General features: G+C 40.2%; 1 protein-coding gene across 3 annotated transcripts in view; it reads right to left on the bottom strand.

Annotated features, from left to right (window-relative positions):
• ADGRL4 (adhesion G protein-coupled receptor L4) overlaps positions 1-23,734 on the bottom strand; it is a 73,476-nt gene extending 49,742 nt beyond the window's left edge. The window contains exons 1-3 of one of the 3 annotated variants that reach the window (XM_086841281.1): positions 23,061-23,509; positions 21,524-21,673; positions 2,713-2,781 (exon numbers count right to left, since the gene is read on the bottom strand). In XM_086841281.1, coding sequence (XP_086697407.1) covers positions 2,713-2,758 — 46 coding nt within the window. In that variant the 5' untranslated portion in view covers positions 2,759-2,781; positions 21,524-21,673; positions 23,061-23,509. Of the gene's footprint in view, positions 1-2,712; positions 2,782-21,523; positions 21,674-23,060 lie in introns of all 3 variants that reach the window. The other 2 variants (XM_086841282.1, XM_023932647.2) reach the window with 2 other exon arrangements.
• Between the last annotated feature and the right edge of the window lie 1,110 nt (positions 23,735-24,844).

The raw sequence follows: 24,844 nt of genomic DNA, 5'->3' as shown, positions 1-24,844 counted from the left end.
TCGTTTCCAACTGCATGTTTAGAGAATGGCTGTGGTAGCAGCTTGTGTTCCCTCACAACACCCCTGCCCACAAACATCTCACAGAGTGGGTCAAGGGATGTACTAATTGCACTTTATCAGAAAGGAATGGGAACAACAAACAGGGTTTCTGCCACAGTAATTTCTAGCCAAGACATAATTGTGGAGTCATTTCTTGTCTAAGTACTTTTCCATGAGGAAGAAAAAATCCCGAGTGAATTCCCCCTGAAAGCAGCCAGCTGAGAAGCCACACAAAGATGATTTCTGCCATTCCTGTTCCAATGTCTCCACATATGGTATTATTAATCCACAGAATATTTAGTGAATTAAAATAACATTTGGGGTAACTACTTACTTTTAACCATTTTCCACAATAACAAAATTTATAGCAGTCAGAAATATGTATCTTGCTTCTACATGCTTGGTTAGATCATGCAGACTTTGAAGGCTAACAAAAAATCTGTCATGCAGAGCAATATGCAAACCCATTTAATTTTCTATTTAAATTCTTTCTGAGAGAGTGGACTTTTCTTGAATTTGAAAATAGCAAGCCTGTTAACCAAACTCCGAAGGTGGAAAAGTCTGCTTGTCGACACCGGGCTTATCTCGCTCTACCATCACTTGGGCAATAATTATATGAAGTGCTGTAGACATAATTTAATAATTCAACATTTGCCTACTGCTACTGAAGACTTCCCATCTATTCTAAGAGAAGTGCTCTGGCCTGTCCAGTGGGCTGCATGACAAATATGTTCACATCCTTTTTGCCAGCATGGCTGTAGCACACTGCTTTGTGACGAGGGGTGGTGTTGGAGCGATAACAGGAACAGCACATTTAAAAGTCATTAACCCAGCAGGAAATCTCATCTTTGGTGGCTACTCAGCAAGGGGTTGCCCCTGATGACAAAGAACAAAGTAAACAAGTGTAAACTGTTCTGGCAAATACCAGCATCTCTGTTGACCTTCACAGTTCTGCACATGCGTTGTGCCTCAGAGTCAGGCATTTCCATCGGTGCTCAGTCCAGCAGCCCTGACATGATGACACCTCTCTCTGCTATGCCTCCACCTCCCCAACCCCCAGCCCTAAGTAATTCCCAAATGCAAAAGGTGCCTTACTTCCTTTCCACAGCAATCTCCTCTCCTGGTTTTCCACCTCCATACATGCTCCTGAAGCCACCTCCACAACTGAAGGTTGTGAGCTGGATGTGCCCTTGATTATATGACCTTGAGAGATGCACAGATTTAATTTTCTTTTATTGACTGTCCTATAGACTGTGGGTGGAAGCCCATGGAAGCCTGTGGAATCACTTAACCTGCCTTTGTCTCAGTTCCCCATCTACAAAATCCTTTCATTTACCTTGTCTGTTTTGATTTAAACAAAACGAGCTCAAACCCTTAAAGGTCACATTTGCTTTGATAGCAATATGAACTCATTTGGTACCTTGATCTTGTTTGGGTAAGCTTAAACCACATAATGAATCTTAAGAAATGAAACAAACTGAAACTTCCTTTCAAGCACTGCTCTCCAGAATGTTTTTACTTCGAGTGAAGGACGGTGCAAGATTAAGTTGCATAGTTAGAAAGGTACCTTATTACCCCATTAAAAAGCAGAGCTGAAAAGGAAATTCTGTCATGGATTCAAGTAGTTGGGAGGTTTAACCTTGAATACCCTTTTGGTATTGCAGAGAAGGTACTCATGTTTGTCTCTAAGCCCTGTACCGCTGTTTCCCTTGTTGAGCACAGGAGAGGATCTGGAGACACAGAGGTGGGGTCCTGTAGCCCAGTCATCAGATGCCTTCCTCACAGCAACCTTCTCAAGCTGATTAAACCCCACTCTAAAGAAAAGTTCATTCTCCTATGGAAAAATGTCCTAATGTAGAAGCTAAGGTCAAAATTACAGACAAAAAGAGAGTTGTGATGGTCTATTTTGAGCAGAATTGCTTATTATTTTTATGCATCAGTGGGCACCTAAAAGCTAGAGTGCTCAGTCTTTAGAAATGCCTCCTCTATATGAAATTAATACTTTTACAAAATTCAGTATTTTCCTTTTACTTAAAGCTTTAGCTCCTGAAATCACATCAACAACTCTAATACTTAAAACCTAAAAAAAACCCCCAAAACCCAAGTATCAGCAGCTCCTAGCAACAGAAATTTTAATGTATTTTAAATCAAAGAAAGTCAAGTGTATTCATGATTCTACTTTCCTGGTTTGCAGGGTAATGCATACATGAGGTATGGTTCACAGATACATAGCTTGGCAAAAAGGTTCTACAGATCCAGTGGTCCTTCCATTTAGTTCATGAAATTCTCTGGTTTTTCAATTTTGCAGACACACCCTGGGCATACCGCCTATCAAGTCTCTTGAAAATTAATAAAATATTGAGTTAAATAAATGCGCCCCCTTATTTTGTTAACACATTTCTGAAAACCTTCTCACAGGAATGTGACAGATGATAAACTAACAATAAAGAAGACAGAAACCAGCAAATAATCAAGGGAAAGTCAATGGCAGGGAATCACTCATTTAATTTCTTTACGTATTTCTTCAAACAGTAGCTTCTGACTCCAGTCTTGCAGCTCTGACTAACACCTGCTGACAGACTTAGCTCATATCTGACTACCTGCTTCACAGAGAAAATAACTGTGTAAGGGTCCCACCTTGCTTTCTGCTTTTAAAAACATGGAAGCACTTACCCTTCCTGCTGGTTTTCTTCCTGCTGCTGCTGCTGCTCACTGCCATGTCTGCCTACGCCCTGAAACACACTGTCAGTGGAAATCTCAGTGATGTTTCCACTTCCTTCCCTTTTAATAGATAGCTCAGGAAAGAGGTAGCAGATTGGCACTTGGAGTATTGGGGCTCAGGAAACTACTCAGCTGCAATTGAAATTGTCTGTGTGTCAGGTTTGATGAGTTCTGAGAAAAAAAAGTCAGAAACTTCCACAAATGAACTGCAACTGCCTGAATCACAGCACGGCGGAAAAAGGCACTCTTCAATGGACAGAGTGCTATTTGGCCATTTATCAAGGATTATTCAATTATCTAATAATGAAACCTTTAGATAGTGAAATATTTTTTGGAAGGTGGAGGGAGAAAAAACAACCAGGACTTTGCTGAAGCAGATGTAAAACTGACACATCTGCCTCCCTCGACACCACCAAATTGGCTCTTTCAATATGTTTCATTTGTTCTCCTGCCAATTGCTGATCTCTCGTCAATTTACTTTCAGACTTGGAAGAAAATTAAATGTTTTGATGACATATTGGTATTTTATCTTTGAAATGCAAAATACATATTTCAATGATCTTAGAAATGTTTCACTTCTTTGAAATGTTTGCAGTTGTACGATGTCGGACTTGATCTCCATCTGGAACAAAAGAGTATAGCTCCAGCTAACTAAATGAAGCTAGGCAGTTTGTCACAGCTGGTGATCTTCTCCATATTTTTTTTCATTGATTAACAAAGAATATATCATATACTTATTTAGAAATATGCAGTGTGAAAGGTGGTGACACCCTATATGCTTTAGGCATGCCTGAAAATACCTGTAGTAGATGATTACCTAAAAATGCTTCCTAATAGCCTTAAATAGTCAAAATGAAATGACAGAACTGTCATCACAGAAAATCACACAGGGAAAGAAAAATGATGCCAGCATTAACTGCATCAGCCACCTGCTCTATATAGGTTATTAAAATGATGGAAACAGTATGTTGACTATTCCATATATGCAGGCTAAAATCCCCAGCAGGTCCAATGTTTCATAATACTAGTTGTAATTTACATGCCTATAATTTATACTATACTATAATTTATACAGCATTTCTCAAAATGCTGGCTGGTAAAGACTGGCTACTGACTGGGGTCCTCTAATTCCTTTCTCTGTGACTACTTCCTTCTTTAATCACAACTTGAAAAAACAATTTTGGCACCAAAAACACTTTGACAAATGCCTGTGTTGTGCTTCTTTACATGCTCAGGACTGTTTTGACCCTGTCAACAATAAGTGGGGCAGTCTTTATTTTGTAACGATGCCTCAGTTCCACTGGGAGCTCTTTGTCAAAGTGTTGGGGTCCTGTAAACACCCAAGGGAGCTTGTGCTATGATCAGCAGAGCTGCAGTCACTTTCATTCAAACAGAGGAAGAAGAAAAGGAGAAAGACATGGAGGGAACAGCAATGGCCTCTTCATTAGCAGTGTTTTAGCATGAAGGAGTTTAGAGGCAGTCCTAAACAAACCTGCCCTCCCCTTGTCCTGAGACAAGGCTGATCACCCAGGTGCGGGCAGTGCCTGCGCACACCTGCACCCCATCCCTCCTACCCAGGGCAGCTCAATCACCCCGAGCCCAGGGGTGCATCTCTCCAGCTGGGCAGGTAATGCCTCATGTGCCAGCCTTGATTTCAGGTTCCTGCTCTGGGGATGCCTAATGTATTTTATCCAAGAGTTGTTTAAAGTAAAATAATCTGTCATATAAATGAATGGAAAGAGGCTCATTTTAGGAGACACTGCCACTATGACTGACCAATATAGATGAAAGTGCTTAGATTTAGGCTTTCTTAACTCAAAGCAGTGGCTTCCCTCTCTTTATGCTAAGTTTACCCATCTGTAAAGCAGACATATTACAGTTTACCTAACTCAGAGAAATGAGATAATACAACTTTGACAAAAGAAAGGCTCCATCACATTTCTTTACTAGACATAAAAAGGTAATATAAATATATGATTTGAAATCAACATTAAGATAGTGTAGACGCTGGGACATTTCTGATATTACTTTGGTTGGATAATGTAATTTATTTTCAAACAGGTTTCTTGAAGTGCTTAATATTCCACAAAGTCAGCCTGTGTTACAAGATGTACATAGCTAATCTGCTGAGAAATAATAAACAACACTTTATCCCAAATTATTTTATTCATGAGAGCATTTCTCCAATTGGTGCAATCTTCAAGTATGGGTTGGAACTTGGGTTCACGTAGCCACGCCAACACAACCCTAAGTTAATGCTTTAAACATTCTTAATCTACAGAGGAAGAAGGTGGTGCAAAATATTTAAGGTTGGTGTATGTGGTTTAAAACATCCTTGTGTTTTCTTTTATTTCTTCTTTTGTTTTTGCATATTTTCATAATGGATAAAATCTCATTACACGATTACCCATACTTTCCTATGTAAGTATTGTGAGCAGTTACTTTCCAGGGTGGAAATGACAGCATCTGCCTCTGATTGTCCCAGCACAGGAAGTATGACTTTTGGGAGCTCTCAGAACAGGCACCCACCACTGCCAGAAACATCTTGAGCAAGATTATATTGCTTCTTTTTTCCCCAGGAGCTGGACTGAAATTTTTGTAATATGCATAAAGTGTCCACATATAACTTACAAATCAGCCATCACATATTTTCAGCAGTATTGTTTTCACAGGATAAACCTGGTGTTGTGCAAAACTAAATCTGTTATCTATTTGATGAATGCATTTTAAAATCCAAGAACATGGGTAAGTGACACAAAGAGAGGGAAGATTTGCAAGCAGTGACAAGAGTTGACAGGAAGGAAAACCAGCATCTTTACAAGTGGCTTGTCAGAAGTCATCTCCCCCCAAAAATTTAACTCTGCTTATCCACACTTGTGCAGTACTTATAAATTAATACAAAAGCTTCATTAGATACTATCCCTGTAAATTATTGAAGAGAGGTAGATCCCAAGGTCTTGGAGACATTGTCCAGAAGATCCTGCTAGATTGGATGCTGAGAGCTGTCTCCCATGACAGTCCTGGATACTAAGCCACTGTTAAATGTCTGTCTTGACAGAGATTTATTTTGTATGTGCTTGAAACTGAACCATGTCACATATTTGGCAGGAAATGTAATCCCTTCAGAAAGAGGATTTGATCCTCGGTGTGATCTTGCCATTCTCAGGCTGGAATAGCTCTTGGTAAAGCCAGCACAAGGTCTGCCCATACATTCCTGTCTGAGCAAGAGAAAAGTCCCAAACATGGGGCTATGAGAGCAAAAGCTCCTGTCCCCACCAATCCACATGGCCCCAATGGCATGAGAAGAGATGTCCTACAGATACAAAACTGCACAGTGCACACACAAGATGCCTCCATCTGAATTCATCCAGAGAATTGCTGGATATTTTTCAAATTGTTTCCCACTCCCCCAAGTAGCATGCCATGCAAACAGCAGCAGAAGAATTAGTAATGAGAGTAATGCAGGGCTCCTGGTTTGAACAGAAGCAAAAAAATCACTGAATGAATGACAGCTTAGAGATCCTCCCTGAGAGCTGACAGCTCCAGAATTCCCCCACCAAGTTGATTCTGAGTTTTGATACTTTCTTTGGCTTGCCCTTCTCCTTTCTTCTGTTCAGACCATCATGGCAGCCCTTCCCCTGCTATCAGCTATACCATGTCTTTCTGTCCTTTCCTGCTGACTGTATCTCCTAAATGTAGCTAGTCCCACCTCTCTGCCATTCTGTGTTTTCTAGTTGCACTTCTCATATGAGATTCCCATTGCTGCAGTATATGAGTTGGAATTTACTACTCACTTTGCCTGAAAACCTGAGGTGTGAACCTCAGCAACAGCTGAAAGCGCAGCATATCTGGGGATGTAGCCTAGCATTTGATACAGTGGCTCACAAAATCTTATTAGAAAAATATCTTATAATGTCTTGGATAAGAGTGCTGTCATGGGGATTGCAAACCAGCTGCAGGAATGTAAACAAAGGACAGCAGGTCAGGACAGACAGCACTGGTCTGAGCTGTGAAGGGGAATCCTGCTGGGTTTCCCCAGGAGTTTCATTTTACATATTTCTTAATGCTCTGGAGAAAGAGATGAACATTCTGAGCATTAAATTCATGGATGATACTAAATTACTAGATGCTTTTAATATCAATCAGGACTGAGTTATTCTATAGAGGGAAAGCAGAGAGGATGGGAATGGGAAGAGTGTGTGACCAGACTCATCTATAGAAATATGTGAGGAAGGGTTTTATGTCCCAGCTGATAATAATGGGAGGCCACTGAAAGTCCAGCCAAAAGCAGTTTATATCTGATCTGTCAAAGGCTGGAGCAGAGAAATAACAACAAAATCAGCTAGGAGGTAATTATTAATTATAAAATTTCTCCCAAAGATGCCAGATATAAATTTTCATTTTCTAGTCTCAATGTATTTCAATGTTTGTGGCTTTCTAAGATTTGTGTGGTTTCATGCTACAGAGTAGCATGTAGCAATGTAATACAAAGCCATGTGTCTTCATATAAACATATAATATCTCTTTTCTGAGGGGAAACCAATGGTAAAAATCATACCATTTTCTTTGCATAACTTTGCATGACTTTGTATGACTTCTTCTATCAACATGATGAGAACAGAAGTAGTAAAAATTGACACAGAGGCAATAAACCCTTTTAGGAATTTCACTCTCTACAAGCAAAACAATCCCCCAAATAGAATCTGCCTAGAGGTGTAAAAGCAAGAATTACTTCTGCGTGTTCCCAATTGGTCCTTTATTACAGAATAATGGAATCATCAGAGAATGGTTTGGGTTTGAAGGGACCATAAAGATCTAGTTCTAACCCCTTAGCTATGAACAGGCTCCTCATGAAAAATGAGATTTTTTTCCAAGCACTATGCTCTGTATGCTATGGAAACACCCATGAAAGCATGCCACTGTCCTTATCTATTTTAGTGACAATATGTGTGGAGTGCTTAACTGTATCACACTACTCCATAACAGATTGTGTCATGCTCAGCACGTATAGCTGGAGGAGGAAGGTGGAAGGGGGGACATTCAGAGTGATGGCTTTTGTTTTTCTAGGTTACGGATGATGGAGCCCTGCTGTCCTGGAATGACTGAACACCTGCCTGCTCATGGGAGTGGTGAATGGAAGCCCTGTTTTGCTTTTCTTGTGTGCATGACTCTTGCTGTACTTGTAAAACTGCCTTTTTTTTCAGCCCACAAGTTTTCTCACTTTTTCTTTCCTGATTCTTTGCGCTACCCTGCTGGGGAAGGCAAAGCAGCAGCTGTGGGGGGCTCAGTCACTGGCTAGAGTCAAACCATGACACACCAAAAACCTAAACATGTCAGCTAAAACAAAGGTATCCATTGAAGATTATACTGTTCCCTACTTTCCCTCCTGACTGGTAAACACTGATATGGAAAAGTAGAGCAGAATCAACAGAGGAAAGTGTATGCAACACACACAAAAGTCTCTTCAGGTTGCTTTAAGTCATGACAGAGGATAACTTCAACAGAGGAATGAAAACCATGCCTGGCTCCAAGTACAAATCCCAAATGTTTGAGGAGCTAATGAGATGATTTTAATCCACCTTTAGAAATACCCATCACTGCTAGTGGCTTATATTTTTTTCATGTGAGTATTGCCAAAGAGACTTCTTAGGGAGGAAGGTTAAAAATTTCCAGGAGCTATAGCACACCTAAAGTAAACATAAATTTCAGTTTTGTGCAATGCAATCGTTTGTATGACATAAAACACTAATGTGTGGATGCTTTATTTTTTAAGTGAATGTTACACCTAAAAGTTCTTAGGGCTGACAAGGGCAAAAATACCTGGGCCTGAATCTCATTTGGTAAAAGCTTGTATAGTTACTTTAAATTTAAAGAATGCCTTTCAAATATGATAAAAAGTGTTTTCTAATGGGTTCTCTTGTATTATAATTTTCTCTATTTTCTTATGAATTTAACACATCTTTTCAGTGGAATATTTGCAGAGACTCTTCCTTTCTCCAAAGTTTCTACAGAAGTTAAACACAAATTTGCCTAGAAAAGTTATGTGGAGCTAGCTTCTGGCAGCAATCTGGCAGCATCTTTACATCTGCACAGCATTGTGATTATCTCACAAATTCACAATACTTTAATTCTGAACCCTATTATTTTCCATAGAGGCAATATCTTCAGTGCTATTCTGAATGCTCTGAATGTTAAGTGTCTGGCTCTGGCTGGATTCCCTACATTTTTTTGTCCGTGAACACGTAGCACATGGCTCTTGATTACTACTTTTAAATTGATCTGTGTCTGCTATGAAAATATATTGCTTCATAAAAGTCTTTCAGGGTATCAGCTTCCAAATTAATGATTTTTCTCTCAAGCTCTGACTTTGAGAGCTTACAGTACAGAATCGTGCAGTCCAGCTACTTGAATCAAATTGAAATCCATCCATCTGCAATTCAGATCCAAATTCTTTCAGTGCTCTTGGCTCATCTCTAGGTAAAGAGCAGCTGTTGTCCTGTTAAAATGACTGTAAATAATTCTAACTTCAAGCTCCAGCAGTGAAATTCACCCTGCTTCACTGGGGAGCACTTAATCCCCAGGATGTTCCTGGGTTTGGTGTTCAGCTGGCGGAAGCTGCATGGTGGTGCTGCAGCGGTGCTGCTTTACAGGCTCTGGCCCTGGCAGAGGCTGTGCCCAGCGCTGCCAGGAGCTGTGGCAGCCCTGCAGGGCACTGTGCCCTCCTGGGGCCACAAGGCTGAGCCACAAACCCTGACTTGGGCTAATTTCACAGGGTGCTTGCACCTGTACAACATAGGTGAGGAGGGGAAAGCACTATGGTTTCTTTCTCTCGCTATTTTCTCCTTTTTCATGCCAAATGAGCCTGTCACTGTGCTTTTCAGGGGTTACATGTGTTCTGCAACACAAACAACACAGCACCAGGGAAAAGCTTGTTTACAGCAGAGATTCAGTAAAGTGTTTAAAGGAAGAATTTTCCAGTAAAAGGAGATGGGCCCTAACCAAGAAGGAAGGTACTTGTTAAAGCAACTCTATCAGAATAGCAGATGAATCACAATGTGATATAGCACTATTCGAAAGGATGTTTTGAATGGAGCTGTCAGCAAGTATTTTAATAGCAAGTCTTCAATTTCTTCTTTATGGGGTTTTTAACTACCAAGAAGAAAACATAAGTAACAAGGAGGGATTTAGGAATTGTTTAGTGTTTGGCTGTTCAAAGAAAGAAAAGAGCCCTCCACATGCATTGCAGCTAATGAAAATTGCCATTATGGGGTTTTTTATTCCATTTGTGAATGCTAAACACTGTAATAATGCAAAGTCCTTATGATTTTCTAAATCTCCTCAATAAGGAGGATATTATCTACTTATTTAATGACCCAATCTCTAATGGCAAAGAGCTGCTACCACCAGCAGCTCCAGCTCATTCACATAGTTCCTCTCCCTAATTAAAAGGTCTTTACAGTTAAAAATAAAGAAATGAATCAATCAAAAACCCAAACTGCCATCAGATGAGAGGAAAATAAAAGGCACTTCAGGGACAGATTTTCAATTGCTTGGCATCTACAACTGGGAGTACTCTTTTGAAACAACTCCGTCCTCCTTCAGGCACCTCGGATAGAGCCAGACAGTTCAAAAGTGCTCAACAAATATTTCTTTGGAAAATCCATCCCTAGCTGTGGCTTTGTGTCCTACAGCCATTGTGGATAGCGAGACTCAATCGTAAGTCACCTACCTCCCTGTTGGAGGAATGTCATAGCATCACCCCTTCTGCAGGAGACTATCATAAAGTACCTGACTGTACTCATCCTGCCACTGCTTGCTGCTACAAGAACAGAGGCAGCAGGTCTATTTTTACCACACTGCCAGTGAAGGCAGCAATAGCCCTGCTCTTGGATTTCCCTTGCAGGGCTCAAAGCCAGATATCCGTGTTGCTGCACAGGCTCCTTGCTAGCTTGAATACCAAGCTCAAAATGGAATGTCACTCTCTGCATGGCATTCCTTGGGGGTAATGTGCCAGGTTAAAGGTTTCCTGTGTGATCATCAGTCTAAGGCCAAAACTTGAGTAATTATTCAAGAGCAGTTTACAGCTAATGAAAGCTGTAGTAGCTTTCTCTAAGAACAGAGAACAAAGCCCAGAGGTTTTACAGCACATCCCTCTGCTCAAGCATTTGGTGGTATTAACATATTACCTGTTTATTCTGTAGGAAATACAAAAAGTTCAGCTAACAGTTCTTTTTCTCATCAGTCTACAGCTGTGTAAATATTATCCCAGAGTCTCCTTTGACATCCACCTAATCCCCAGACCTTGTGTGCAAAATGATATAAATGGAGTCACTTGTGTAACCCACTGCTGTGTCCCAACATACCTAGGACTGAATATTTGACTTGTGTGAGACCAGTGATGTCGTATGACACATCCCTAAAGTGACCTCATTTTCTAGGCACAGTTTTATTATGAGTTTCCTAGGTTTTAACCATGGAGCTGAGTATGATGAAAGAGTTGTGGAATCACCATAACAAGATTTGCATGACAACACTGAAAAAGAAGCCAAATTTTCATTCTGCATCGTTTACTGCTGTTGCCCTGCACAGTTTCTGTTTGGATCTGCTCAGATGAAAAGCTCTGTTAAGTTTTAGAAACTTCTCCTCATCTCTGCTTTTGAGTCACTTTTGAAGGCTATTTGTCTTTCCCATTTTCTCTGTGGTAGCTAAGGAGACGAAAGTCTTTCTGTATGCACCAGATATCCCTTACACAATGGGAGAGAAATATTGATATTTTTATATTGCACAGTGGGTCATATTTATGAATTGATGCATGCTTCATCATAGCTCTAAATAATGGAACATTTTGGATAGGAACAAAGGGCCTGAAACTCTCTGTCAGAGTTTCCAGCTGCAGCTTCCTTTCCCTTCTGAACTCCTTGCAGGCTGATTTTGGAAAGGTAGAGCTTTCTCAGAATCAATGCTACCCATGAAAATGATTTATTCAAGAGAAAAAGTAAGGCAAAGCCTTCATTGTGATACAATTTTCCACCTACTCTTTTCTCATCACCTCAAGGAAAAAATGCACGACTCAGAGCTCATATTAGGCCTGCAGAGCTTAGCTGAATTCCTCTTTCAGTCCATGCCAGAAGTTTCTCTGGTATTTCTTTAGGACCTCTGATGTTACAGGGATCAGTGATGAAGACTGCCCTGTGATGCAGAGATTATTGCTGCAATATTGCACTGCCTGCCATGATGCAAACTGTGATCCAAAGCTGTGTTACCCTCAGCCCTTTTGAGCTTTGGGATACCCAAAACAGCTGTAACATCAGGAGGGCAGTGAAGATGACTCTACTCTGTCCCAGAAGAACAGAACAGAAGAGGAGAAGGCAGGACAATGTTGTGGGAACAGACCCACAGCTCATCGACACAGATGGGGCAGGAATCTCCTAGTGTAGGGTGAATTCACCTTTTCTCTTTGTTTTCCACTGTTAAAATTCTGGGGATGAAAACTGCAGTACCTCAGGCTAATTTCACATTTTTAAAATTGAGATTCAGACACTTTGCAACAAACTAAAAGTAAATATATAAACATGCAAGTCACCATCCAAGCTTATGTTCTCCCTCACTGTAACTTATGTAGATTGCTGCCTATGTGCATAGCTTTCATTACAAATAAAACATAAAAGCCAGCGCATATCCTGAAGAACTATTTTTCTTTATTGCAACACCATTACACAAAGCCTAGTAACATAAACAAAGATTAGACTTGGCTGTTTTGAACAAATAACCATTTATTGCCAAGGCTTTTCAGGAGCTTTCATTTTCCTTTTTGAAAAACAAGATCCCGTGCCAACCTAGCAAATGTGTAACATTAAATAATAAGCAAAATAATGGGACACCCTACCACTCTAGTTTATAGACAGCCTCAGAGTGCCACAGTTGTACATGTCCAAGCTAAGTCAGAAAACCAGTTAAATTAAACAGACATAGTCAATCAAAACCCCATCAGCAGAGTCCCTTGGGACACAGCTGCTGTTCCCTAGTGCTGCAGCCAGCCTTTAGAGCGGGAGGACACAGGAGGAATGGTCCAGGGGCAGATTGCTCCATGCCACTGGAGCAGCAGAACACAGCCAGAGAAGCTTTGTGCAGTTTCCTGTCCTGGCACAGTGCCAGAGAGCACAGCACAGAGCTGTCTCAGCCCTAGAGGAGCAGCCAGGTTTGTGGTGGGCAGGTGGAAGGAAGGAGAACCCCCTGTGCCTGGGCTGTGCAGCCCTGCCTGCCTGCTCCGGCTGCTCCACTGCTTCCCTCAATGTTAATTCCACCAGACCTCTCCATTTTAAAGTAATCGTGAATCTCCTAAGCCCAGCCAGAAGTAATCACACAACAAGCTGTCCCTTAGACAATGAACAGAGATTATTCAGCTTCCTTGTACCCCAGTGAAACAGCAGCTTCCTTCCTGTGGCTGGGGCTGTGATTAACCATGCGGTTCAAGGTGAAAGAAGAATGCGGTTCCAGGCATATATGGCTTCCTTTAACCTCAGCAAAACACGGTGCCAGATATTTCAATTAGTGTGTACCAAGGTCACAAAATCAATTTCTTATCGCCGAAAAACACACATACTGTAAATTTCATTTTCAAGCCATAATCTCTAAATTAAATCTGTGTACCTAAAAAATATACAGTGCAAAATTGCAGTCCTTCAGCCCCCTCCTTCTCTTGCAGCCCAGCAACATTTTCACAAACATCACCTGGCTTTGTGCTCTATATTTAGAGCACAATGTTTGGTTAGATTCTAATCTTCTTGGAGAACGTCATTATCTCTTTCTTTGGCAAATAGAGGTCCAAAGTGTCAATTACCTTCTTAAACTCTTTCATACACAAAGGGCTGAGCTGGGTTTGATATTCTGTCTGCCAACAGCTCAGTCGGCAATTTTTCACAGTCATACACAGAAAAATTGTGCACCAGCATATCATCCTAGATAAATTACACATTTCAAATGTGGTTACATACAACTTCACCACTCCTGGCAGTATATTCTTGCAGAAGAGAATAAAAAACAAGTTAAAAAAAAGGGAAAATAAATCCCAAAGAGAACACTTTTCTGCAATTGAACCCTATGAGTTCAATATAGACTTACAGAGAAAAAAAGTCAAATGAGTGTAGGAGATTAGTGGGCTATTGTACATAAATCAGTGTATCTGTGCAGAGATGACATCATCTCTTCTGTGTGTAATTCCTGATGATACATCCCTCGTTCTGTGGGTGACACTGACTTCATAGCCCCAAAGGCAGCTGCACAATCTGAAGGCTGCCTCCACCACGGGTGAGTCTAGGTTGAGAAGTCTCAAGGAAGTGGAATGTATGGAAGCAATTTCTTTAAAATAAATCCTGCTCTTCCCTTAACAAAAGCTGATTTTGACTATACAATCACGGAACAAGTAAAACTGACAATTTTGAGATTGCCTTATTTTCTTTCATAGAAAAGTCTGCTTTTATTCACATGCCTACTTATACACAGGTTCCTGTGTATATGGTTGTGTGCATCTAATATACATGTATGAGTATACATGTTCAGGAAATACTTTTCATCCTTTTACTTCAAACCAGCAAGAGAAGAACACTTTGTTACTGTTGGACCTCCGGGGACTGCTTCAGATGTCAGACACAGGAAGGGAATCATATCTCTGGTAAACACAAAGCTAGCAAACTCTGAAATAACAAGTTTATAGCTCCTTAAATTGATTTTCCCACATCCTATAAACATGCAACATTTTGATTCTTAGTACCATAAAGCAGGATGAAAGGAGTATTTTCTCAAGAAAGGAAATTAGCGTTATTTGGCAAGGGTTAAAACACATTTTGAATTAAACAAGAAAGAAACCATCCAAGTGCAGATGATCAGCCTAAAGTTTGTGTAAATTTTTGAGAGAGACAAATAACTCTTTTCTACCACATCATCTACACACATTTTAAAAACTCTTTTTTGATGCAAACAGGACAAATTTAAAAGAGAGTCTGGTTATGATTAAAGATATAACGAGCAAGTTTTTTTTCTTTCTGGTCCTTTCCAAAATGTATTACTGTATTTTAGTCATGCTCAAAGTACCATTTCAAAAAAATGTAAACAAAACACATGAAAAAAATGGAGGGGTCTTTTTTCTTCCCCCCCCTTTGTTTTTTTGGCTCAAATCTGTGAATGTAATGAGTCTCTCTAAAAAGTCCCTGAAATGGACTTTGTCCAAGACTTCTTAAAGTTAGGGTCAATTTTACTGATGGTTTTTGTGGGCTGTGTCTTTGGCCCAGGTGAGCTGTGTTTTTTTGGAAGCAGGAAGAAGAGCTAATCCTCTGGTGATCCTCTGTCTCTCTTTTGAGTGGGAAACTGTGAGGGATTTCTTAATTTCTGGATTTGACATTTTGGGTGCATAAAATGCTTTGAGTCAAAATTTTACGGACTCAGCCATTTACAGAGGTAAGACAATTGGAGTGAGACAGCCTCCACCTTGCCTTACTCAGCAGACGTTGTACTCCAGACATCCTGCACTGCTTTCCTGACTCATGTTCTCATGCATCGCCAGGCACTGCTGTTACACATGCTCCCCTTTCAAATTCCTGACCTACTCTTAAAAAATTCAACTAAAACATAATTTGAATAGTAGCTATAAAAAATAAATTCAAGGCTACAGAAGCTGTTTTGACTAATATTGTTAGCCAAGGGTATGGCTATTTTCAAGAACATAAACATAACTCCATTCTTTGTGGCTGGAAGGCAACCATACAACAGCTGGTTAGTCCCCAGCAGCCTACAGACATCACAACCATCAAGCCTTTCCAAATTCACAGAAAAATGTGACATCTTGCACATGAAAAGGCAAAGGACATACATAAAGCCGTAGGTCCCCAAATGGCCAGGAACCTGCTATGTTAACATTAACACCAGCACTTTCCTAGGCAAGTGGACTGTTATGCACCAGAAAATCAAATCCTCCCGGTTAATTTGTCCAGCCTTTTCAATTCCATGGTCTGCCTACAGGTTTAATCTGGAATATGAAATCAAGATACCTCAGCTGGGCAACATCTCACAGCCCAGCAGTCAATCTTCAAAAAAAGTATAAAACCACTCAGCTATATTATTACTGAAGAAGACACAAGGGAAGAAAACTTTCTGTTTCCTGGAGAAGAACCCTGAAGGCATGGGCTCAGTTAAATATAATACTTAAATATGCAACAGACAGGATCCTTTGGTGATCCCAACAAATCTTTGGATCACCAAAATATCCAACACCTAAACCTGAAGTAGGAATTCTGATTTCAAAGGTGACTCCTGCTCTTTCCCTGAAACCATGTAAAAGCTCCAGCAGAATACAGAGGCAAAGAAGTAGAGATTAGGAGATGCAGGAAAAGGGGAAAGGAAAAAGGGAAGGAGCATGTCAAAAGGGCTGGGAATCAGTGATCTTCTTTGGCCCCCCATATAGCACATCCCAAGTTTTCCGAGCTGTCACACGCTGAGTTGAACCCTGTTAGTGTTTGGCTAAGGCATATCTTTCTCCTGCTGTGCTATGTTAGAGCAGCTGCAATTTGCCTTTTTATAGCTTGTGGTAACTGATAGCAGTGAAATGAATTTAGGAAGTGTGTGGATTGGATCTTCCATATCAGCGATTTCAGACTATTTGGTAAACACAGAAGTGACATCCAGTGATGTATGCCTGCTGTTAAGAAAAGTAAAAATAAAATTTTCCTTTGGTGACCCAACATTTGAATTAAATAATTTTCTACTGAAGAACAGTTTTGGATAGAATGAAATGATTATACAGAGTAGTTTTACAGGGCCATTTTAATTTTAAAGCAAAAATTCCCTCTATAAAAACTATACACAAATTGGGTGCTGCAGAATGGCAACAGTGACACCAGTGAATCCAAACAAATTCAGTGACTGCAATAAAAGTCAGTGGTGGGACTCAGCAACATCACATTAGAACAAGGAACTGAGGTCTCACAGGAGAACTCCTTTTTATAGATGGCAAAAGCCAGAGAGTTTGTCTTTCGACCCTCCATAAAACAAGAAAATATGTTTGTGTTCAGATATTGAGCATGCTTTCAACTTGATTCATCTGGATTCATACAAATTGCCCTGTGTTCTAACAGGGATGCTGTATTTTGATATAAAATACCACTCTGCACTGATGTATTTTGTACCCCTGTAAAGCGATAAATCCTCCTACACTGAACTTCAGAAACAGAGTTACTGCTCCAACAGAAAGTTTCTCTGACAGCCTAAGTCCTTGCACAATATTTCTGGAAGAGCTGTAACTATTTTACAAGTAACACTGATTAATCCTGCAGTATGATTTGCAAGTGACATTTACAAGGGAATATTGTGTAGGGATATCTGGGAGGGATATTGTGTTCAGGCTCTTCCTGCTTGCCTGCCTACCCTCCTGGAACAAACAGCGCTGCTTCATTTTCCTTCCGTATTTTACAAAGTTAAAGTAAACACTGTGATCACACTGTTTACTTTAATTTCCTGCAGTGTGCCAGCAAAGCAGCAAATTGGCAGTCAGCAATCAAGAAGCAGCCAGCATTTGAAACAGCAGAGCTGCTTAGGAAAGCATCACTGATGCCAACTCATTTTCCCTTTGTTTTAAAAATAAAATATTGGCTTCTATGAAGTTTTACTTCAACTCTTATCTTTTCTAAGGGATCTGAAATTTGTTTTTTTCCTTTAATTTTCTTTTGGAAGAAAGCTGGAATTATGAACAACACCTAATTTATATGTCCTACTCTTATACAAAGAAATACATTTACAACTGTGGCAAATACATTTTATTTATCTGTAAAAAATCTGTGCCATTTTTGCATGAGAGGAAGTTAACTTGTCTATAAATCAGTTGTGTCTGGGTATATCTTTATTTTTTATGCCAAGATCTTTAGCCCATGTTACTTTAATTAGGTGTATGATATGGTGAAGCTAAAGCCTAGTGCATTACAGGCAGAATACACATCTGCCCAAGAACAGTCCTAAAAAGCAAATAGATGTACTGTCAGAGGTCATTCTTTCTTATTTAATACTACATAAAGCAAGGAATATAAATACAAAAGAAAAAGTAAGGAGACTGGGATAGTATTTTCTACCTCAGAGGTGTAAAGCATGACAAGGTGACTTCATTTATGGCTTTTTGGAAGATACTGTACAGAGGGAATTTATTGCTATGTAGGTTATAATTCCAATATATAAAAGAGGCCAGATACCACAATCTGTTATTCTCCTGACTATGTACATTCCTGCATATATTCTTGCTGAAGACAATGAGATTATGAAGAGGATTAGCTTTTTGTTAGAGTGGCCAAAGTATGCCTACAGAAAGTCCAAAACATGACCTAATTTAAAGTGGTTGAAATCTTGTGGGAAAGATTGTAAAAGGGTAATTATTTTAAAAGCCATGACTTTGACACCAGGAAATTAAATTCATATCTATGTGTCTTTATCTATACACAGCAAATCCAATAATCTTGAGCTCTCTGCAGTCACTTAGCCAGCTGGCAAAGGGAGCAAAGTCAAAACTAACAAACCCCATTCCTAAAGGTATGTTGACATCAGTGATTCATGATTCATCAATAATGGTGCTAGGAAATAAATGTAAGAGGACATTATTGCCTTTTGCAGCACAGAAAACTCAAGGGAAAATGTCTGAGTGTGTCACAGTGAAAAGACAGGTCTAGCAAAGAAATAACTTTTACAAGTATTTAAGAGGTGTTACAAACAAGTGAAGGCAGAGAAACAAATGTAAACCTTTCACTGTAAGAATGTACCTATAAATAAAAATGAAGAGTGTCTCAGCTGTGAAAGCTTAAGAGGACTAACCTGAAAATTAACATTTTCTGTTCAACATGTTTATAAGGAGGAAGAATTTGAATTGCTTGTTTCAGAATAAAGTCTCAAAACAATGACTGTATTGATTTAACTGTCCACCAGGATAAGCACAATGAAGAGTGGTTCTACGTTACACAAAATTACTAATGTTGTTGACAGTAATTATGACTCTCACAACCTATCTAAATAACTAAAAGGGCAAATATATAAACACAATGTACGATATGGGCTCTTCCGAAAATGCCTGTATTAGCACATAATTGATGATCTCCTTTGAAGGTGACTGCACTACCATTGTAAAAGCCCAAGATTATTAACTGAATAAAAATGGGTAGCTATCTCTAGAACAGCAGATACACCTGCTGCTTGTGCCACACAGAACAGCAAGATCTCATACATCATTAAACAACTGAGGCTTTGCTTTACGTTTTCACAGCTTTAAACTATTTATGATAGGGTGTAGCCTACATTTCTAACCCTTTATAGAACCCAGCCAATTAAAATTCTGGTTATTTTTTTTTTTGTTATTAGGGGACTACTGCACAATTTTAGTAATGCACTGGGTTACATGCTGCCCTAGAGAAACATTGTCTCTTTTTCAGGGCCAGCAGCCACACAGCTCTGATATAAGCTTTGCTGCTTTGCTGAAGGGTGACTTTTGTGGATGTTGAGGTATTTTACCATAGAAAATGTTGGTCTCCAGACATGAGATTTGCTTCAAACCATTGTCACTTTCCTGCAAAGCACCACAAGTACATCTAGAGTCTTGCTTGCCTGGACTGACATTGGAAATTTTATTTTAAAGACTGAGTTTTCAAACACTGAGCATAGTTCTTACTAAACAATTAATGGATTAACAAGATTTATGAATGCATATTACACTGCACTGAATTTTCTTAAAGTGCTCAATAAATGTTTTTGTGAAATTTGAATGTAGATTTCTCTAGGAAAATAGAGGTAAAAAAAAGAGAAAGTAAGAAAAAGATATTGTATGAGAAAAGAAAGAGCATGGAAGGCAAGATAAATCTGTCCTCAAAAATTTGGATTCAATAGCATTAAGATATATCCATATATGATGGATAAGTTTAAGAACATCATGGCAGCGAGAAAAACAGGTATCTTGCAAATTTAATTGATGATTCATAATCACAGACTTTGTAGACCAGTACAGACAATGTAGTGGGTACCAGATGATGCTAGGTAAGTAAATTCTAGTTTGATTTATTCCAGGCAGTATTGCTAGAATTGACTTGGTTTTCTTCTTTCTCTGCATTATTTACGAGTGTAGGCCCCTGACTCTGCAAACATGAGGTGCACTGCACTTATTGTTCAAACCAGCTGACTTTCATGGTATTAAAACTGAGCTAGTGCAAGAGCAAAAGCAATGTTGTGAAGGCCATTTCTTACTTTCTTTTGACCAGCTTGATAGACAAACAATGATTAACCTATCACAGCAAGGTTAGCATTAAATTCAAGCAATATATTTAGAAACTACATGACACTTGATGCAAAGAAGAGCTTGACAGAACAGTGTTTGTTCAGGCTTTAGAAGGGAAGGCAAAGGGTAAATAATAGTGCTGCCTACACTACCTAATGGGAGGTCGTGAGGGTTTGTGGAGGAGATGAAGCTAAACTATTATTAGAAATGTACAGTGGTAAGTCCATGTGGGAAGGAAAAGTTACGAGCTGCAACTGGAGAAACCTCAACCAGATACCAGAAAAAATGTTTTCACAGTTATGGTGATCAGACATTGAAACAAGGGCCCAGAGGTTTCATCCTTGGATATACTCAAAACTCAGCTGCCCAAAGCTCTGAGCTACCTGCTCTAAGTTGGATCTGCTCTGAGTGGGGAGCTGGACCAGATGACCTACAGAAGTCCCTTCTAAACTAAATTATTCTATGATCCTGTGATTCCTCATTTTTTGTTATTTTATCCATTTATATTTCTCTTTAAACATTCCCACCTTATAAAAGGGTAGATGCCTTTCTTAGAAAAAAGGGCCTTTGTATTCTAAATTTTCCTAAGCAAACATACTTCCAAGCACAGCATGGCAAATGAGCTATAAAAATCCAAAACCCTGTGGGCTGTTTTCCTACACTCATACCAAACCAAATGGTTACTGCTACATTTCCCAAGATGCTTGAAACACAAAAACTGACCTGGTAGATGGTTACTACTCATAACTACTTCTCAGGATACTGAAAACTGACAAGATTCATGTGACTTTTAGCCTGTCTGAAGGTGTAAGGTATGGACATAGCCATACCCAACAGTTAAAATAAATATTAGAGCTATTCATAGTGGAAAATAACTCAAATATAAAGGCAGGAAAAAGATTTCAGCTTACTGTTCTTTAGAAGAAAGACAGTCATCCCAAAGTAGATTGCTTAATAGGATTTCTGGCATATTTCTCTTGCAAGAAGCTGTAGTAGAAAAATCGACACTGGTACATCTCTGTGGCATACACACCTCCTTGGTTTTCTAGAGCAGCCCAGGAGCTGTTATTTGATGGTGATCAGCTGCTGGGAAAGAGTGGCCAAGCGCTGTGTGTGTGAGGCAGGGAGCTGAGGGCTGCACAGCAGCCACCACACCAGCCCTAACTTCAGAAATCCTGAGTCACAAGGGAAATTGCTGAGGGTAAATCAGCAAAGATTAGTTAGCAGCTCTCACGGAAAAGGAAAGCTAGAAAACAGGTCATACTCAACTGAGATTCATGGCAAGCTATATCAAAACACCAGGCTGAGCATAATTTGTACAATTTCTCAAAAAATATTAAAGTTTTTGGCCTTGAAAACATGTTAGTGTGTGACACTGTTGTGACATTAATTTTAATCCTTGAACTAGTGGGCCCTTGGGTAAGCTTTTCAATTGAGCACATAACAAAAAAGGCATAAGTAAAATCTGTTTACCTTTACAGACTGTTATGCCATTTCCTGTGTATCCTTGGGAACAATAGCAGCCTGTTGTCCCACCCTGAACTTCACACCTGGCGTCTTTGTGGCATGTCATGTTGCAGCTTGGAGAAGTGCAGCCATAGTCCAGCAGACTGGAAATCAGAACTGGAACAAAGGAAAATCAGACTTGTTTCATTATCTAAGAACTTTATTCTGAGCTCTAAAGCAAGGTCTGGGCTAAAGGATTCCACAAAATGGGTGTATTGCAGCGAGCATCATCACAGACTCAGTTGTAGGGCAAGGCCACCAGCTGCAGTGACCTTATCTCTGGTAAAACAGCAGACACCACAGATAAACAACTCAAATGTGTTCTCAACCAGTATAAAATTGGTAAACAGCATAGAAGTTACTCAGTGGTCTGAGGGAAACATTTGGATTTCTTTCAAAGCTCTCTAGTAGTTTCCAGTAAAGCCCAGGCACGTATTTGCACTCTGAATTCTGTATGGAGCATAATCCAAACTGCCCTAGACATCTGATGGAAAAACACCAAAGAGGGTTCCTCTGATTGGAGTTGTTATTCTTATAAGCATCCCATACTTCTGTAGCTAACACAGAGGCATGGTCTGGTAGATCAAGATGAAATGTCACATATTTACATCATTATGACAGCACAGTTTAAAAATTATTCATGGTGTGGCAAATTATTTATTCTCTTAAAATACCATAACAACTTTTCCATTGTATGAATGCATATGGTTTTCAACACAAAGAATAAAAGGAATCTCTTCTTTTGAGAAAACTTACAGATCACTGTACTGTCACACACACCCTATTATTGGTTAGATATAGAGAAAGTAAGAAAGGAAAGTAAGTTTTTTACTTTTTAGTTTACAAACTGTAAGCAGGACATAGGGAAAGCTGTAGAACACCAAGATCCACCTGGGTGCCGTCTTCCCCTGCAGCTCTGTTTTTCCCTACCTAAATGTCACTCTGGATATTTGTTAGCCTAGTATTACTGTTCTATTGCCTCATGAAATCTCACTGATATGTTGTTTTCTTGGACAAATTAAGACTTCATGAAAAGTTCAAAAGACTAAAAATTGCACACAATTTCAAAATAATTACATATCATCTGAGTCAATTTATATATCAACAAATTTCACATTTTCTCTGTGTTTCTAAGAGACTGTCTTCCACAGTGATTTAAACAGAAACCTGTGGGACTGTGTTGTCATTTTACTGTTTTCAGCATGTGAAATCTAAAGATTTTCCAAGCAGATGGAGAGAGAAGGAAAAAACACCAAAAACAAATGCACAGAAACTCACAATGTTTCTGTGGAAAAGTACAAAAGCCACAATGAGATAAAGACAGGCATTTTGGGGTTTGGCTGGGGGTTGATACTAGCCATGCTGATTACCAAATCCAGCAGCAGCACCGATCAAAGCTAAAGGGACTTCCAGTTCAACCATCCCCAATATAGCAATTCCTCCTGCCGGATCCCACTCCCTTCTCACCTGCCACACACTCCCCAGAGACAGAGATTTCACCTACCTAGGAATGGAAGCAGTTTCATTGGTGATGCTGTTGCAGTGCCTGGTGCAGAACCCCTGTGTCAGAGAAAGAAACTCCCTGATTTAAAATAAATGACCGTGTGCAAAATACGCACACATGAGTATCAGGGAAGCGATGTCCTGCTACAAGAACAGCCCTGACACTGCCCTTTGTCCCAAGCCTCACGCTCCCAAAAGTTCCTGAGTCTCTCAGGCAGGACAGGAAGCGTCAGGAGGGGCTGAGGACCTGGTCTTCTGGCAAGTAGGAAAGCAGTGAGAAAGCAAAAGGGAAACAAGAGGCTGCGTCTTGCAGAGGGTATCAGAGAGGATTCCGGGGTGAGGAGGTTAGAGGAGCATGGAGCTGCTTGGGAGAGTGGCTGGGGCAGGGGGAGGGCGAGGCTGGAAGGGGTGGCTGCAGCCTGCTGGCAGTACAGGAGCAGCAGGTGGAGCAGAAGAGGGAGGGTGAGGAAGAGGTGGAGGAGAATAGTAACTTGCTCAGTGTTTACGAGCTCAGAGGTAACGGTCTACATGCTTCCTTCCACCTTTTCCTGCTGACATGAGTATATGTGAGCCCTGAGACTCCTTTTGTTTGGAATCAATCTTGGCTAACTGCTGTTCTTACTGCTTTCTTCAGTTTTGAGATGGATCTTTACCGCAGCCAAGCGATGTTGCTTTAAGGGTAATGGGACGTAAGGGAGGTACAGGAAATCACTGAACTCTGCCTTGTGAGGAAAACAAAGACAGGCAGGGAGGAAAGAGACAGGAAACTCAGGAACTGAAGGAGACCAAATTTCTGTGAGTTCATGGGTTGTGTAATGGGACATGTTCAATACAGCATTTGGCATGTCTCTGTGTTAAACACGAGAGCAGCTCCGTTCTCACTATAGCATCCTGATGAGACTTCAGCATGAGCCTATCTCATGCATTGACATGGCAATATTTTCTCTAATCTTGCCAGGGACAATGTGCCTACAGTCATTTCCCAGCTTTCTGGAGAGGAAGACTCTCATGTTGAAGCACTGCAAAGCTGAAGCAATGGCGTGTGCCTGTCCTTATAGATGCAAGCTGAAGGATGTGCACAAGCATGCACGTCCCATGCGTGCCATGCTGCTGGGAGAATGGAGACTCTCTCTAAGGTAAAAAAACCACATGAGGCTGTGGAATGCCACTGTCACAAAATATATCATGTCTGACTAGAAAGTTTTGAGGCTGGGACTTTGGTAAGTACCTGATGGGAAAGTCAGTCTGATCCTGGGAATTATCTCTAGATCTGGCAACAATTTTTTCTAAACTTTTTAGGAACTATTTGCTCACCACCATTTTCCAGCCTCATGATCACTGCTGGCTGGAGTTCAGTGAGTAAAATGACTCGGGCCAGGGAGGTGTGAGGCATGTAGAAATAGCACGTAGGTGTCTGGTTGGCACAAAGCTCTTCTGCAGCACCTTGGCAAACAGAGAGGAAGCTCTGGGAACCGGATGTTGATTTCTGATGAACCTCAGTGTAAGGAACAAAGGGTCCAGGTGTAGGAAGACTTTTTTCCTCCTGTTTGACTGTGATGGGGGGAGGACTTAAAGAGTAAGAGAGGAAGGGACTAGGAATTTGTTTGTTTTCTTAAGTTTTCCCGTAATCTAATGCCTAGAGACACAGAGGAAGAGAAAATCAGATGACCTGAGGACAGCTTTGATCTACATGTCCTGTCCCTTGTGCTGGCATGTGCTGCAAGCTCAGCTGCTCTCTACTAAATTACAGATCCTGCTGCTAAACTTCAGTGGAATAATAGGGGC

The sequence above is a fragment of the Cyanistes caeruleus genome, chromosome 9 (assembly GCF_971803275.1).
Source record: "Cyanistes caeruleus chromosome 9, bCyaCae1.hap1.1, whole genome shotgun sequence".
NCBI classification, from domain to species: Eukaryota; Metazoa; Chordata; class Aves; order Passeriformes; family Paridae; genus Cyanistes; species Cyanistes caeruleus.
The sequence above is the reverse complement of the archived record's forward strand: the minus strand, read 5'-3'. Positions and strand labels throughout refer to the sequence as shown.